The sequence below is a fragment of the Amia ocellicauda genome, chromosome 4 (genome assembly GCF_036373705.1).
Source record: "Amia ocellicauda isolate fAmiCal2 chromosome 4, fAmiCal2.hap1, whole genome shotgun sequence".
Lineage (NCBI taxonomy): Eukaryota > Metazoa > Chordata > Actinopteri > Amiiformes > Amiidae > Amia > Amia ocellicauda.
The window spans coordinates 40,982,620-41,001,235 of NC_089853.1; the positions used below are offsets into that span (position 1 = coordinate 40,982,620).

An 18,616-nucleotide genomic window follows, 5' to 3' on the forward strand; every position below is an offset into this window, starting at 1 on the left:
AGAAACTGCCCAAAAATAGGTGTGCCAAGCTTGTAGCATCATACTCAAAAAGACTTGAGGCTGTAATTGGTGCCAAAAGTGCTTCAACAAAGTATTGAGCAAAGGCTGTGAACACTTATGTACATGTGCTTTTTGTTTTTTATTTTTAATACATTTGCAAAGATTTCAAACAAACTTCTTTCACGTTGTCATTATGCTTGTAGAATTTTTATGAAAATAATGAATTTAATCCATTTTGGAATAAGGCTGTAACATAACAAAATGTGGAAAAAGTGAAGCGCTGTGAATACTTTCCAGATGCACTGTAAATGTGTGTGTGTGTGTGTGTGTGTGTGTGTGTGTGTGTGTGTGTGTCTCTCTCTCTCTCTCTCTGTGGAAGTGCGTGTCCAGTTGTCTGTCTGTGTGTCAGATTGTGGAGTGATATCTTGCATCACATATGTACAACATATGCTGAAGTTATGTGACACCTCGTGTGGGTCCTGTGTACATAGAAATGAAGTCATGGAAGCTGGAAACTACTCACTCAGATACATTTCCTATGTTTAATCTATGGCTGTCTGATTGTTTCCTTCCCCTCAATGCAACTGGCCAATCACAGTAATGCCAGTTTACTTAAGAATTCACTGAAATTCTTCTGCCTTCATGAGGGTGAAATGTTTTTTTCCATCGGTCCTGTCTGTTACTGGACATATACCTGTTGTTTACACTTATTTCCATTGTGTATAAAGTAAAACAAATTGCGTTTTATTTTAATTATTAACCCCCCCCCCGCCCCCAGGGTGAGAAGGTCATTAACAGTAGCTAAAGGCCAATGTGAAGAGATGGAAATGTCATATTGCACACTGATTAACCAATGCAAACCTCTGCCTGAACTGGTTTAATAAGTTATAGGGAATTCTGGTTTTATAGCTATTTCCTTGTAATTGTTTGTGTGTGTATTCAGAGGCTACATTATACAGCCCTAACATTGTCATTAATCACTTTCTGTAACTGCACTGTTTTCATGTAGTTTCTTATTTTGTGCTTTTCGTTAGTTTTAGTTTATTTTGTTTTTTGTCTTTGTTTTTTGGGAGGTTTTCAGGTGAATTTAATTTGGCCAGTTAAACAAAGATTGAAAATGCCTATATTACCTTAATCTTTTCAATAGTAAGCTTTAAATGATGTTTGAGTTTCTAAGTAACTTTTGATATATTTTAGAATCTGTAAAAAATATATATGTATTTCTGTGCAATGGTTATTTTGTATTTACACTATGTTGGTGAACTCTTCAGTTATGCAAAATATGTTCATGAACACCAGGCTATTATCAGATGTAATGGGCTATATCACTAATACGTCAAAAATAAATGTCATACATTGCATAAAATAACGGTTTCTAACTCAAATGTCTTACTGTTGTCTTACAAGACACGATATATGTATAATGTATACATACAAATGAAATGTATGCTTTATTGTGATGTAATAATGATTTATCTTGAAACTAACAAAACTGTATCCTTAATTTTAAGCAAATTGCTCCCTGCATTCAGCGATATAGTAAATCTTTGCTGCCATCTAGTGATCTTGAAGATGCCCTTGATTATTTAACTACACTGCAAATAATACATGTAATATATATCATTGTTTTGGTTAAGCAGGATTCTCTATAAAGAATCACTTGCTTTAATTTACATTATAGGACATTTAGACTAACCTATGTCCTTGGGGGAAATTAAGAGAAAATATTATTTTAATATTTTAATAATAATAATTGGTATAAATAATAATATAAATTGGTAAGGGGCACTTCTTATATACTTCCACATTCTTTACAGTATTATTCCCCAGCATCCCATACAACACCGTGGTGCCCACCCTGCCAGAACAGGGAGGTAGTTATAGCAGGAGATTCAATTATTACAGGCGTAGATGACACAGTGTGTTCTAGTGATAAGGAGACCCGCATGGTATCTTGCCTGCCTGGTGCTCAGGTTGCAGATCTAACTAAACTAGTAGACGGGCTACTGGCCAAAGCCGGGGGAATCCACTGGTCATGGGCCACATTGGAACCAATGACATAGGAAAAGGTAGGACAGAGGTTCTGCAAGACAAATTTAAAGAGTTAGGAACAAAACTAAAGAGCAGAACCTTCATGGTAGTTTTCCCTGAAATACTCTCTGTACCACGTGCCAGGCCAGGGAGACAGGCAGAGATTAGAAAGTTTAACACATGGTTAAAATCTTGGTGTAGTGAAAGGGGTTTTAGGTTTATGGAGCATTGGTCTTTCTTCTATGTGTGTTCCTCTATGTGCAGAGAAATTGAGAATAATTTAAACTAGGGACCAGGGGGAGCTCTGACAATGGGAAATGTTCCACTAAGGAAAGAAAACAAAGTCCTGAAATGTTTGTACCTCAATGCCAGGAGTATAAGGAACAAGATGTTAGACCTAGAAGCCACAGTGCCACAGAAAATGATGGGGATGAATACAAGTTGAAAGGATACACACAGTTTAGGACAGACAGGCAAAATCGAAGAGGTGGTGGGGTATGACATTGAGGCAGAAGAACTCAAATTAAGAATTTAAGAATATACTACTTGAAGCTCATGAAAAATTTGTATCAAAACATAGCAAATTGAGGACCAGAAAACATTGGCCAAAATGGTTTAATAGAGGTATGCAAAAAAACATCAAGAGAAAGAAAATGTTGCATTGCGCATACAAAACGGATGGAGACAAAACAAAATATAATGAATATGTTGAGCTGCAAAGAGATCTTAAGAAAGGGATCATGAAAGCAAAGAGGGAAATACGGAGAAACATAGCTCTTGCAGCTAAAACTAATGCAAAGAGCTTTTTTCAATACTACAAACAACAAGAAGTCAATAAAGGAGGAAGTGTAACAGATAAAGGGCAAAAATTGAAGTATCTTGGAAAATGAGAAACAAGATGTGGCAAATGTTCTAAATGAGTATTTCACTGAGGTTTTCACAAAAACGGATAACATGCCACAAGTTAACAACCAGTCCAGTCAAACCCTAAGAGAGATCAGGATAAATGAAGAGGAGGTACTAAAGAGACTAGCAGAATTAAAATCAAACAAATCACCTGGGCCAGATAGTATATTTTCAACAGTACTTTATTTACAGTAAATTGTTTATAGGCCGCTAACTCAAATATTCCAAAAGACACTTAGAACAGGGGATGTGTCAACTGACTGGAAGACAGTAAATGTCATACCAATCCACAAGAAAGAGGACAAAACTGAGCCAGGAAATTACAGACCAATCAGTCTCACCTGCATCACTTTTCTACTATTTCTACCTTCTTTTATTTTCATGACCGAGGAGCATCTTAATGAAAACCATATTCTTGGAGATACATGGGTTTAGACGAGTAGACTGTACAATGCACTAGTTAGAGCTCATCTGGATACTGTGTACAGTTCTGGGCTCCACACTTCAAGAAAGATATCGCTGCTCTAGAGGCAGTGGTTTTCAACCCATGTGCCGTGAGATTTTTGTCCCCTCAATGTTTTTTTTTTTTTGTCAAATTCATAAATCTTTTATCAAATAAAACTTGTTCAAAGTTGTGAAAATGTAACATTTAAACATCTACTGTAGACTTTTTAAAATGATATATCCAACTGAAGTCGATTTCTAAACAGAAAGAAAGGGAGAACTGCGGCAGTTCTTTCGCGCTGGTTGTGACTAAATGCGCATCTGCACTGACTTGCAGTGCTACTACAGGCTATCAGTGGTACTGAAATGCAATTGAATAAAAGGACAGATGTTGAATTATTTTTTATCTGGCACTCTGCTTGTCCTTTTTCTAGGTTGGACTTTTCTAGGTGGATGAAATAGATTTTATAAATGTTATTTAATATGTTAGTCCTTGTCCTTTTGGAAGGTTTATTTATTTGATATGAAACTGCTTCAATTAACTGTGGATATATTTTTATTGTGCTCAGCTCAGGTGTGCATTCAGTCCGCAAACAAAACATTTCAGTTGTGAAACGTTTAATCAAATGGAATAAAACAGAGAGGATAGCATGTTTGATCCGTGTGCTATTGTTTTTCAACAATTGTAATGCCCTTTGTTACGTTTAACCAAATAGTTGAATTAACTTATAAGATATTGTGAACTGAACATATTTTGCTGTTCTTTTATATTTACTGTGAATAGCTTTTAGTGTCTGGTCTTGGTCTGCCTGCACTAAATACATTATTTGTATTAATTACAAATTAATTGTTATTTAGTATGTCTGTCTAGTTCTTTACCATACCACTAAAGGCCACTCCTTGCACTTCACACATTTTCCCTTTTAATTACTCTTCTACTGACATATGTTTACCATGTGTGTCGCCATGTGCCATTCAGGTAAATACCTAGCAAATTCAGTTTTTTTTTTCATGTTGGTGTGCCGCTAGGTTTTTAGTCTTAGCAAAGTGCAGGGGTTAAACTGGCCCGGGGCCGTCCGGGGCTGAGCCCTGGCACATAGGCTTACGACTTTCCTCATACATTTTCAACAATATAGGCTATATATATATATATATATATATATATATATAGTACACCTTTCTCGTTCTTACTAATTCAAGCGATGATTCAAAATCATTGCTTTTGTAGCACATAATAAATGAGGTCCGCCCCTAAAGTTTACAAGATTACGTCAGAGCTTCAAAAAATCTTCAATAGTGTCATTCACAGGGCAATTGGAGTGATGGTGTATGCTCCCGCCACTTTGGCGTGAAGTGTACGTAAGGTTTCGTTTCATTTATGTTGCAAGTTCATTTCCTACCAATGATCAGATCTCAAAGTTTCAGAGGTAAAAGATATGAGTGAGGCAAAGAGGAGGAAGCTTACAGACACTTCAAAAGCTAGGCTAGGTCTGTGTTAGTCACTACTGAGTCACTACTTAACATGTACAGTAGGCTCCCTGTTTGTTGCCACAGGGTGAGATTTGTGAAGCAAAAGCCTATGCTATTGAAACGTTTTTATTCGTGAAAATAAATAACGAAATTTGGAACTGGACCCCTAGGTCTTCTGACACTTTTAATTTGTTCTCAGGTCTGCCGGCTCACTAGCATGTTGTAGCGCCTACACGCCTGCTGTTCGAGTCGTTTCAGATCAAGTGGTGTCAGGCGGACTGTTTGCTGTGCTGCGGACCGGGTACCATGGGCCGCTCTGTGCTAGAAAGTTACATCATTCCTATATTTGATACTGACCCAAAGGAGAGGGCACAGGCCTACAGAAAGATTTTATTGTCATCAGATGTAGCTTTGCACACTGCCAGCATCCAGAATGATTTTGATCAGCATTTTAGTGTTCATAGTAGAGGGCTCTCTCAACTTGTTATATTTTACAGTTTGTCAATTGATAAGATTTTGTAGGCTTTGCATACACATGTGCACCCCTCGAAAGCCTGAAACCACAGAGCCCACCCACATAACAAATTTAACCCCTGGTAATGGGACTGGTGGTAGCAAGACCAAACGCTTAAATTGCTATTTTGCACCAAGCACTAGTGGAAAATACATTTTCTATCGCTGCTTCTTTTGTAGAGGGTTTAGATTAACAGTTTGTGTGACCTGTTTGTGTGTTTATATGTTCATATCAAGCTGTTGCGTCCTCGTATTTTCTCCCTGACGATTGATCTATTGCTATTTGGGGTAGTGCAATCTTAAGGTTCATTGTTTTTTATGTGTTTTTTAAATAAACTTCTATTTTAATAGATGCTTTTAGCACAGGCTATTGTAAGCCTTCATTTATTCCTAAGAATCATCCTGTTTAGTGGTGGGGGCTGGTATTGTAGCTTTCTATTTATTATTGTTCTTAATTAGGTGTATTTTTATCGACTGTTCATTGTTCATAGGGTTTTACTTGGTTATTCTAAATTTATAGTTCTACTATGTGATATTGGTGTGGTATGTGTTTATTTTGTGTTTCGGAGACCACCGCTACACCCCCAGCCCTCCACCTTTTACATGGTTGTGATTTTTAACAATAAAGAAGGTTTCTGTATTTGTCTATTTGGGGGTTTATTTGAGGAAAGTGAGAACACCAACCTGATCAAAAGTGTGTGTCACATAGATAACCTAATTTCTGTAGCCCTGACCTTCGGGTTGAGGTGTTACACTTACACATCATACAGGCTGTAAACGGTCTCATTCACACAGCCAGTGGGACAGAGGAAGGGACACACATCAGTGGGGACACAGTCCATCTGTAACTGTCCCCTGGGGCCACTATTTACTGGGGGCGTCCAAGAGCCAATACTTAAATCACATATCGGATCTCGATGAAGGAAATATATTAAAAATCGAAATCTTTACTGTACATTGTGTAATTCGTTGAGAACAAAATGACGTAACAACGGTCAGTGGAAACCAAAATCACCAACCGATTGAGGGCTGGATTCAAACTCACACCAAAAATCAAAGTAAACAACATCACGGCAACTCATAATGTGACTCAGTAGCGTGCCTGTATGCACTCTCGACAGCGTCTGCACATGCTCCTGATGAGACGGCGGATGGTGTCCTGATCTCCTCCCAGACCTGGATCAGGGCATCAGTGAGCTCCTGGACAGTCTGTGGCGCTACTTGGCGGCGTCGGATGCACCGATACATAACGTCCCAAAGGATCTCAATTGGATTCAGGTCTGGGGAACGTGAGGGCCAGTCAATGGCATCAATGCCTTCGTCATCCAGGAACTGGCTACACACTCTGGCCACATGAGGCCGGGCATTGTCCTGCACCAGGAGGAACCCAGGGCCCACTGCACCACCGTAAGGTCTGACGATGGGTCTGAGGATTTCATCCCGGTACCTAACAGCAGTCAGGGTACCGTTGACTAGCACGTGGAGGTCTGTGTGACCCTCCAAGGATATCCCTCTCCAGACCATCACTGACCCACCACCAAACCGGTCATGCTGGATGATGTTGCAGGCAGCATAATGTTCACCACGGCGTCTCCAGACTCTTTCACGTCTGTCACATGTGCTCAGTGTGAACCTGCTCTCATCTGTGAAGAGAACGGGGCGCCAATGGCAGACCTGCCAATCGAGCTGCATGGTGCTGGGCTGTGAGCACAGGTCCCACTAGAGGACATCAGGCCCTCATGAACGCATATGATATAATATACAGCAGGAAACGGAGGGTGTCGATAAGAGGAGTTGCTTCTAACTGGAATGAGGTTGTTAGTGGAGTTCCACAGGGATCAGAACTAGGGCCTTTTCTTTTTCTAACCTATATTAATGATCTGGACTTTGGGATAGGGTATATTGTCAAAAGTGTATTGCGAATAAGGGCAGTGATGTTCAGACTGTACAATGCACTAGTTAGAGCTCATCTGGATACTGTGGACAGTTCTGGGCTCCACACTTCAAGAAAGATATCGCTGCTCTAGAGGCAGTTCAGAGGAGAGCAACCAGACTTATTCCAGGTCTGAAGGGAATGTCCTACTGAGAGACTGAGGGACCTGAACCTTTTCACCCTGGAACAGAGGAGACTACGTGGGGACTTGATCCAAGTCTTCAAAATCATGAAAGGCATCGACCACATCAAACCAGAGGAGCTTTTCCAGATCAGCAGGGACACACGCACCCGGGACACAAATGGAAATTGGACTTCAAGGCATTCAAGACAGAAAACAGGAGACACTTCTTCACACAGAGAGGCGTCACAATCTGAACAAACTGAACATTTGGGAGCATTTAAAATTAGACTGGATAGGATCCTTGGATCAGTTATTAATGGACATCAAACGAGCACGATGGGGCGAATGGCCTCCTCTCGTTTGTAAACTTTCTTATGTTCTAACAGTATTATCAGTAATGGGGAGGATTTGGTGCCCTGCAGCAGTACCCTTTCACCTTATTTGAATTAAGGAAATTCTCCATTTTAAAAAAAAGCTACCAATTTGTATTGATAAACACCGTTTTGTTTAAACTGGGTTAATGTACTCTGCCTTGCACTAGAATAGGAAAAACAATCAATCTCAAATACTTGGCTAAGATTAAATCATAATTTCATGTGTAACCAATACTAATACTGACTAAATACATGATTCACATAAACCGTAATGTGCAGATTCTGTGCCTGTCTTGGTGAGGGCATTGCTGTGTAAACGTGCATCTCTTCACGGCAGTTCACTGCATGTACGTGTTGCGGTGTTGGTGGTCTAAAGCAAGCGGGGACAGCACTCACCCCTCGCAAAACGAGCACAAATCATGGCCTCCCCCCTCTTCCGGTTGGACTGCGGAGCGGAAGCCGCCGCGTCACATGAGCAGCGCATGCGCGGCGGAGCCTCAGTGCTGCACAGGGTCGCCGCCGAGACAAGATGGGTGTCGAGATCGAGACCATGACTCCCGGAGACGGTACAATAAATGCATTTTTAAAATGAATATACTTCATCGTCATAAAATCAGCTTAATTTGATCTTGTTAAGATGATGCAATTGACCTAACGGGGATCTATCCACTTGTTTTTTCCCCCCCTGTGTGTTTTCCGTATTGCAGGAAGGACCTTCCCCAAAAAAGGGCAGACCTGTGTGGTGCATTATGTCGGTGAGTGCTGCGGGCTGGGGGCTGTGTAGGCCGCATGTGCACGAAAGTGAAGAATAAGCGGCCGTTTGTGCGCAGCTCTGCGGGTCACACGGCGGGGCATCGCTGGCGCTGAACCGCAGCCCCGGCTCGGTGTCTGGTGCTCGGTTTTGTGGAGCACGACGAGGGTTGGGCGGACAGCCGGGTCCTGCCACACCGCCCTGGGGCGAGGAGGCGAGGCTGGGGGGGATTTAGCTCCGATTTACTGTGTGTCCATGGGGCGGGTTTTCAGTGGACTTCAGTAAAGCGGATTAAGGCTTTAAATCTGCCTTCTTCCCCAAGCCGTGTCTGCTCACCGCCCGCGTTTCTGGTGCCGTTAGCGGATGCAATGCGTTCATTTTGTTGCGCTGCTGCTCGCCCTGCTTTTGCGCCACCTTATGAACAAGGAATAAAACGGGAAATAAAAAAGCCACCCCACTTTTGTGTTGTGTATGTGTATATATATATATATATTAGTATAAAACAAAATCGCTACAGCCAATGCAACGTTAGATCCAACGACGTTTTTAAACCTAGTACGCCTGTTTTAATCCAGTTTTGTGTTCAGTTTAAAAACGGGCGTCTATGCAGTTCATCTTCCATCTTCAGTACATTCCCACGCATTTACTAAACTGGCTATGTAAAAAAAAACATGAAACATCTAAGGGTTAAAAAAAAGACAAGTGCGGTCTTTTCTCTTCAGAGAGGTGGGTTGTTGTACAGAGCACCTCCACCATCTCAACGCATACGTTTGCAAGGGATTGTTTTTGCCAGATTTCAGTCTAAATCTGGTTTTGTATTTGTCGTGCATTGTTTCTGCCTGTTACCACGCAGAGCAGGCCCCAATACAGCATTTTTGGCCAGAATAGGATTACAAAGGACACCAAATGTCCCCTGAGTTATATTTTCCTGTAAGGCAGTGTCTGTTTTTCCCCTCGGCTTTCCTGTGATGAAGTAAAGGTGGACCCACATCCTTTCTGGGGCTGCAGCTGTGTCCTGTGCTCCCGGGTCAATCGGATTTCTTTTGCATTTTGTATTTTATTAGTCTGCCTACGTCCGTGTGATTCAAAGGACGTATTGCATACAAAATAAATAGAAAAACGCCTTTGGGTGGAAAATAAGTGCATGCTTTCTATAGCAGTGGTTGGGGGACAAGCCCTACCCGTGGCGTTTATTTCCATTAACGGTGCGAACTCAACCTCTAATGCAAATCTGCCATTAGAGGGACAAAAGAGGCTGGAATTGAGGCGGATTGACAACAAAGGCATTTCTGTCTCTTCTGTGTCCGTGCCGTGCTGGCTTCAGTTCCCATCGGGGATAATCTGGGTGTAATAACTTCATTATTGAGTGCGATGTAGGTTGTGGGTTTTTTTTCTGCAGCATTTGAATGGATTCTAGACACGATCATTTAAAAATGCTTTGGTGAAATACTCGATCCTTTAAAATCATGATGTACTATCTTGAAATGGCGTATGGTTTCGGAGCAGTCTAGTGGGAAGGTGTGCGTGGCTATATGCGTGAATAGACTATATTGTGTGTCATTGCACTGGCTGCACCTTGTATAACATGGAGCTGCGGTGATGGTGTAGTGGGTGTGCTGTATGGGCTCCGTTACTCCATCCACTGCCTTGTACCCTGGGGGGCAGTCAGCTGGCCTTGACGCCCTTTAAACATTCCTATAGGAGACTTCTTCCACATGCATCTTAGACATCGACTTCTCTCCATTAAATCTCAATTTCCAACCTAAATCATGAAACATTCTATAGATGTATGTATTAAGACACTGCAGGTTATTCCCCCTGTCCTTACTGTACCACTTTAAAATGTAGGGGTGGGTCTGTAATGTGCATCATGAAGACAAGGGAGACTCTGCAGTTATTTGCGTTTAGTGGGTTTAAGACTTTTATTTTATTTATAAGCAATTGACTTTACTGGGCAGGTAAAAAACAGGACTCTGCCCAAAGTGCTTTTTATGTTTGCCTTTTAAATTGCATTTTTTAACTGGGTTGTTTTTCTTAGGTTCATTGACAAATGGACAGAAGTTTGACTCATCCCGCGACAGAGACAAGCCTTTCAAGTTTAAAATGGGAAAACACGAGGTCATCCGAGGGTGGGAGGAAGGAGTTGTCCAGGTATGTGTTTTTTGCTTTCTGTTGAGTGCAAATTTCCAAATATTTGAGGTTACTTATTTTAAGAACTGGGAGGGGGGGAAGAAAGTGTGTGGTATATGCACACACACCTTAAGTATTAAGATATGCTATGGAGGGGAAAAAGCAATAGTTCCCAAAGTAGGAAATTTAAAATCGTATACATTTATTTTTAAATGTGTGTTAAAAAAAAAACAAGTCCTAAACTTTAATATTGATGTTTGTTTTTAGTCTTTGTTGCCAAGAAATGTGATTACATTTTTAGCAACATAATACACACCAGTCAACAGTGAAAGTATGCATCTCCTTATTAGTACTGTTTTGACATAGTTAAAGATGCACCTGGTCTTTATAATCAGTCACCTCATTAAACTAAACTTGCAGATGTTGCTAAATATTTAGTCTAAATCATGGAAGTGATATACAGGCCTTGCATTCTGAATCTATAAAGGTAATTTGCAAACAATGCACATGTCCTATTGTTCCCAAATATTTAATAACTGTAAAGATGGCCAACCTTCTGCATATAATCTCTGCCACAGCAAGGGGAGTGCTGTAATCTGTGGTTAGTTCAGTCTACATGCAGAGCATTGTTTCTTCCTCTACAATGGGTTGAATAGAACACAAGTCAGGTACCACTAACTATTGTAAGCATTGTTTACACCCATACACCTAGAGCAGGCCATTGTCTCCTCAGCCACAGTGACTGATGTTACGGAAGTGTCATGTCTGAGATTGCCTAAACTTGTTTGCATAGAGCAGTGAGCTTGTTTTCTCCAACTAGAATCTACTGACTCCTGTAGTTTGACAGTCACTGCTCTGCCCATGTTTCATTTTATCAAAAATAATGTACAAACAATGTATTGGGAGCAAACTGTTATACACAGTCTGTTGAGATAACCCTAATGGGGATCTGTGTTCTTTCTTCCCTCCGTGCTAAAGATGAGTGTTGGTCAGAGGGCCAGGCTCACCTGCTCACCGGATTTCGCCTACGGATCTAAAGGCCACCCTGGCATCATCCCACCCAATGCCACTTTGATTTTCGATGTGGAACTTCTAAGCCTGGAATAAAGCAACCCGTTATGTAAGTAGTGATTACAGAACCAGTGATTTATACGTATTCCACAGCAGCAGCCGTTTCACTCCATTGGCAAACTCCGTGCAGTAAATCTCCCAGTAGATTTTGCACAAGTCATGCACAGTCACAGGATGGTTTTGAGGCCGGCGCCTGCTTTGTTGCCAATCCGCATTTCTTTTTTCACAGGCCCTGCAAATGCAATCTCATTCTAGTGAATTTACCTTCCAGGAATTTCCACTGGCGAATCTAATTTTGAAAGTGTAGCGTTGTAATGCTTTTAAGTGTAAGATGTTAATATCCTTATTGTAAAGACAATCGTGTCTATCTAGATATACTTTAGATCTATATTGCAAAACATTAGCACAATCGGTTTAATTACATTTTTTTCTATGGTTAATGAGATTGTGAAGGCAAAACATCCTCCAGTGTAAAAATGTAAAGACTAGAATACTTGAATGTCTGGCTGTTGAGCCTGTTTGTTTTGACTACTGGATTGTAGTTTAATATTTTTATCTGTTTAATGTAATTTGAGGTTTTCACTTATCTTAAAGAGGTTGATAAGAGCAGGGCAATCATTTTTTTTTAAGTGCACTTCTGGCTTAATTGCAGTTTCCTTTTATTTACTATTGATTTTACAGTGGATGCTGGGAGTTGTAATGGCTTTTGTATGTAAAGAACTAATCTAGATTTTTGGATGCTGCTGGGGGCCACCTCTGGGACAGGGAATGTCTCGCCATTTTAATTTTTTCTCTCCATCTTGAGAATAGAAGTCAGTTGGCCAGTGTTTTAGTTTGTCAATAAACATGCTGCACAAAATGATCTGCCAATGACTGAAAGCTGCCGAATGTGTGGGTTGAGTCGGGTGGCAGCAGCTGCAGCATCTTAATCTTTGCTCTTGTTCTTTTTTAGGTTGCCTCCTACCTTGGGAACATGGAGAAAGCTAGGAGAGTGTGCACTTGAACATAAGGGGCTTGTCTTATAGTTCCACTTTGGTCACTATCTATCCATATAGAAAAGTATGTGTATCATCAGTGAGAGCTTTTTGTTTTTCTTTGTTTTTTACACACCCTTTTAAACTATGGGCCATAACCTTAAAAACCTCGTGACGTTCTTAATCTTGAATTGAATTGTGCTTTTCTTTGTCCTATTTTTTTTTTTGGTGTAGAATAAGTTGTGCATGATCAAGCATTTACAAATATACCAATGAAAAGCAGCAGCAGGAAAATTTTAACCTGGTTGAATCTAAGCAGTAGATCTGTGGGGTGCTACAGCCATGAGACCAACACGATGTTTAAACTGAGATGGGGAAATAAAAAGCACAGTCTTAAACTTTTCACTCTTTGCTCCTGGTTGTTCTTGAGACGAGGATATTGCACCAAATGTACTGTGCAGTCTCTTAGGAATTGAGAGAGGTTGCTTTCATTATAATAGAATATATTTGGTTAGTAAAACAATAGAGCCACTGTTACTACTACAACAACGAGATGTAAGCAAGGAAATCTGACTGCAGTACAGGTAAATTATCCCCTTTTCATATGGAAGTGCTTTTGATGTAAATAACGCAGAACAATTCAGTATTCCAAACACAAGTAATGAGTGGAGTGCCTCCAGACTATTGTTCCTTCACCCACACACAACTAGAGTGGATTTGCATGTCTGTTTAGCATTCAAGATCTATACTTGTATGATTTAACTAGTTTGGTCCCCCCCCTCTCCCCACCACTCCTCTTTAAAGTCAACTATTTTTCACAAAGCCATAAATGGAAGACAACAAATCACACCATTCTGGGAAAGCGTACATAGTTGTATTTTTTTCTTAATACAGTGCCTAAACAGCTGGGCAGGGGTTTAAGAAATCTGCCCCCATTTTTGTTGTTGTTGTAACAACTTTGCCATTGTATTGTTTCAGATGCCAACTTTTCTGAATCGACGTAAATACGATGCTGTACCTTTTAAGGCTTGAACAATTCAGACAACTTTTACAAACGATAGGTGTTACCAGTGATTTGCCCGCACTGCCTAAATATTTTTGTGGGGCAAGAGGCATCCTTTGTAATTATTTGGAGGTGCTGATTTAGAAAAACAAAAAGAAAAAAAGATTTTCAAAAGATGCTGGTCATCACAACTCTCGATGTATGCTGTCTGGTGTGGCTTGGGTTGTCCTTTACTGCACTGTATATCTGCTGTGTGCTGAATAGGCAAGAAAAACCAATGATTAATTCAAAATATGCTGTTGCAATAAAGTGCTTTCTACCAGCTTTGGAAAACGTGTACGAGTGATTCCTTTCATCTTCTACAGCAAGCGACAGAAGAGGCGCCTTGTGCTTCTGTAGTGTTCTTGAAAGCCCAGCTTGTGATTTATCTTTAAATGTACCACTCTCCTCCTGAAAAGGTGCCTGTTAGAGCCCATGTAACGCTGACTTGTGCGCTGTATGAGAAACCCGTCTTCACAGTTCATTATGGAAAAGCAATGATTAAAGATTACTGAATTTCTTACACTATCTCGGAACTTTTCCTAGAATCTGGGGTGGGCGGAATGTGTTCCTTCGTGGAAAATCCTTTGAAGACCAAATTAGGATTGTGCTCTTTTCACAATACTGTCCCACATAATAACAAATGTATTGCAGGCAATGTGGGAACATGTTTGCTATGGTTTTTGATGATGAACTGCAGGTCTTTAGGCAACTTTTTACAATGAAAAGGATGTGAAATAACCCATCATAACGGGCTTCTGGGTTTCAGTAGATTCTTTGCGGGTCTGGTGCAATACTAACAATGTGGTTGAGAGTCAATGGTTTAAAATCATTGTCCTTTGATTTAGTAAAATATTGTAACAAAATACCAATAGAGGCTTCCATAAATGTGCTGTAAAATGTACTGGATTAATTCTTAAACCAGAGAACCAGGTCTGTGCCTCTGAAAGAGCTCCTGAATCCCTTAGGAAGTGGGGCTTTGTTGGAGTGAGTCAGTCTTGATTTGGTCTAGCCCTAAGTTTCGTCTGGTTACTCCTACAAATAGAAAACGCAGGAATGCTGTGTCGCCTGTTATTCCTAACAACCGCTGGAAAAAACAAGCTTTCTTAAAATCTCATATTGTGTTATGTTGTGATACACAAGGGGGAGTGGCTCAGTACATTCATGTACTGGGGGGGGTATTTTTATTATGAGCAAAAATGATCTAGCAAAAACTCAGCCAAGGGAAGGGGATTTGCTGAATAATTAAATAATACCATAAATTCACTTGTTTAATTGGAGTCTTATTGCTATTTGTTTATATATTTATAATGTAATTATCCCCATCATGCTCTCATAAACGAGAATGTTTTTTAATTAAAGCAATTACATTTGATTTGCAACTATAACTGCAAAAACTGGGACGATTAACTTGACCCATCATAGGAATGAATAATGCACACAGCGATCAAGTGTTTTAAATCTTGCTTTTTGACTTAACATGAGGCTGAAAATGTAAGTCGATTGTAAAATGATATTAAACTGCGAAATTATGCTAGACTGTATATTGAGGGAAGAAACACATTTATTAATGTTTTAGATGCATCTGAGAAGCACTCCAACTCTAAATTGTATTTTTTAAATAAAGCACTTAAAATTAACTTTTCCCTTTTCAGGTTTGTTATAGTTTCACTCTAAAAGAGCATGGCACTGTTTTGTGTATCGTCACCAGACTGCAACAAAACAAAGGGAAAGATTGCAACATCCTTTCTTTTAAATCATCAATACATATATACACCTAATGCTTCCCAACAAAGCAATGCTTATTCGCCACTCAATCTCCTGCTACATCCCTGGCCTTTGGCAACTGAGCACACAACAACAGCCGAGACTGGAAAGATACGGATGAAGCCCATTTCTCAGCCTCTACGCTCACTGTTTTCTGTCTAGATGAGGTTGCATCACTTTTGTCCCCAGGACACGTCCCTGTCCCCTACGACACACCTTTGTAACCCACTACTCCTGTCCCATCAACACGCCTGTTTACCCCATGACACGCTCCTGTCCGCTACATTCTAGTGGCCTCTGCGATACTTTAATGACAGAATGACAGCTACACCAACAGATGTTTGTAACCTACATACACTTATATTCCTAAACTATATACGGTAATATTACCACTTCAGTGGTACATACACTACATGGCCAAAAGTATGTGGACACCCCTTCTAATTAATAATTTCAGCTAATTCAGCCACACCCATTGCTGACAGGTGTATAAAATCAAGAACACAGCCATGCCATTTCCTTAGACAAACATTGGCAATAGAATGTGCCACACTGAAGAGCTCAGTGACTTTCAATGTGGCACCGTCATAGGATGCCACCTTTCCAAGTCAGTTTGTCAAATTTCTGCCCTGCTAGAGCTGTCCCAGTCAACTGCAAGTGCTGATATTGTGCAGTGGAAACATGTAGGAGCAACAATAGCTCAGCTGTGAAGTGGAAGGACACACAAACTCACACAATGGGACTGCGGAGTGCTGAAGAGCGCAGTGAGTAAAAATGTCCTGTCCTGGGTTGCAACAATAACTACAGAGTTCCAATTTGCCTCTGGAAGCAACGTCATCACAATAACTGCTTGTCGGGAGCTTCATGACATGGACACCTTAGGCTGAGCAGCCGCACACAAGCCTAAGATCACCATGCGCAATGCCAAGCGGTGGCTGGAGTGGAGTAAAGCACACTGACATTGGACTCTGGAGCAGTGGAAACACATTCTCTGGATTGATGAATCACGGTTCACCATCTGGCAGTCCGACAGACGAATCTGGGTTTGGCGGTTGCCAGGAGAACGCTACCTGCCTGAATGCTTAGTGCCAACTGTAAAGTGTGGTGTGGTGTGGTGTGGTGTGGAGGAATAATGGTTTGGGCTAGGCCACTTAGTTCCACTGAAGGGAAATCTTAATGCTACAGCTTACAATGACATTCTAGACGATTTTGTGCTTCCAACTTTGTGGCAACAGTTTGGGGAAGCCCTTTCCTGTTCAGCTTGACAATGCCCCTGTGCACAAAGCAAGGTCCATACAGAAATGTTTTGTTGAGATCGGTGTGGAAAAAATTGACTGCTCTGCACAGAGCCCTGAGGACTCTGAGCCAGGCCTGATTGCCCAGCATCAGTGCCCGACCTCACTAATGCTCTTGTGGCTGAATGGAAGCAAATCCCCGCAGCAAATGTCCAAAATCTGGTGGAAGATTCCTAGAAGAGAGGAGGCTGTTACAGCACCAAAGCGGGGACCAACTCCATATTAATGCCCATGATTTTGGAATGAAATGAAGTGTACTTATACAGTGCTAACTTACATATAGTATCATGGACACTAATCTAACGGTTGTTTCTGAAGCTGTATTGCTTAATTATAAATGTTATATATATACACTGATCAGCCATAACATTATGACCACTGACAGGTGAAGTGAATAACACTGATAATCTCCTTATCATGGCACCTGTCAGTGGGTGGGATATATTAGACAGCAAGTGAACATTTTGTCCTCAAAGTTGATGTGTTAGAAGCAGGAAAAATGGGCAAGCGTAAGGATCTGAGCGACTTTGACAAGGGCCAAATTGTGATGGCTAGATGACTGGGTCAGAGCATCTCCAAAACTGCAGCTCTTGTGGGGTGTTCCCAGTCTGCAGTGGTCAGTACCTATCAAAAGTGGTCCAAGGAAGGAAAAGCGGTGAACCGGCGACGGGGTCATGGGCGGCCAAGGCTCATCGATGCACGTGGGGAGTGAAGGCTGGCCCGTGTGGTCCGATCCAACAGACGAGCTACTGTAGCTCAAATTGCTGGAAAAGTTCATGCTGGTTCTGATAGAAAGGTGTCGGCACACACAGTGCATCGCAGTTTGTTGCGTATGGGGCTGCGTAGCTGCAGACCAGTCAGGGTGCCCATGCTGACCCCTGTCCACTGCCGAAAGCGCCTACAATGGGCACGTGAGCATCAGAACTGGACCACGGAGCAATGGAAGAAGGTGGCCTGGTCTGATCTGCATCTGATCGAGCATCTGTGGGATGTGCTGGACAAACAAGTCCGATCCATGGAGGCCCCACCTCGCAACCTACAGGACTTAAAGGATCTGCTGCTAACGTCTTGGTGCCAGATACCACAGCACACCTTCAGAGTCTAGTGGAGTCCATGCCTCGACGGGTCAGGACTGTTTTGGCAGCAAAATGGGGACCTACACAATATTAGGCAGGTGGTCATAATGATATGGCTGATCGGTGTATATATATCTGTATAAGCATGGCAAGTTATGGCTAATAGACCCTAAATCCTGCATTGGATTGATAAAGGCTGATGGATGGATGGATAAATAAACAGAATAATTATTACAGTTCTCATTTAGGTTATGTTAACAAGTTTATTGTGCCTGCTAACTAAATGTCAGAATTCTGGATGCAACATACACAGACACGTTTTTTAAATAATACTTTTATTACTATTGTTTTTAGTATATTTATCTACAAGTATTGTATTTCTGTATATAGTTTGTTCTTAACCTGTCATCAGTCGATTGCACCAACTCACACATCAGCCAACGAGACTTGGATAGACTCCAGAAAAGCATGCAACCGGCCATTCCTAGGTTAACACATGGAAAAAGAGTTGCGTCATAATGTTTACCCGAAAGGGTGGAGAACCGAGATTATACGATAGCCACGGTTCCCAATGCGTAGCAAAACGAAAGATCTAATATATTTCACATTCTAATACACGAGTATTGTATAAATATGAATTAAATTGATATAAAGCTATATAATAATAATCATAATAACACAAATTCCCAAGGTTTCCAGCGGGGGAGGGGTCTTA

General features: G+C 41.1%; 1 protein-coding gene across 1 annotated transcript; it reads left to right on the forward strand.

Annotated features, from left to right (window-relative positions):
- The first annotated feature begins 8,258 nt into the window (after positions 1 to 8,258).
- On the forward strand, positions 8,259 to 14,057 carry fkbp1ab (FKBP prolyl isomerase 1Ab). Its single transcript, XM_066702256.1, has 5 exons — positions 8,259 to 8,361; positions 8,503 to 8,550; positions 10,585 to 10,697; positions 11,655 to 11,796; positions 12,700 to 14,057. The coding sequence occupies exons 1-4, from the start codon at positions 8,325 to 8,327 to the stop codon at positions 11,781 to 11,783; spliced, it is 327 nt and encodes a 108-aa protein (XP_066558353.1). The 5' UTR covers positions 8,259 to 8,324; the 3' UTR covers positions 11,784 to 11,796; positions 12,700 to 14,057.
- Positions 14,058 to 18,616: the final 4,559 nt, after the last annotated feature.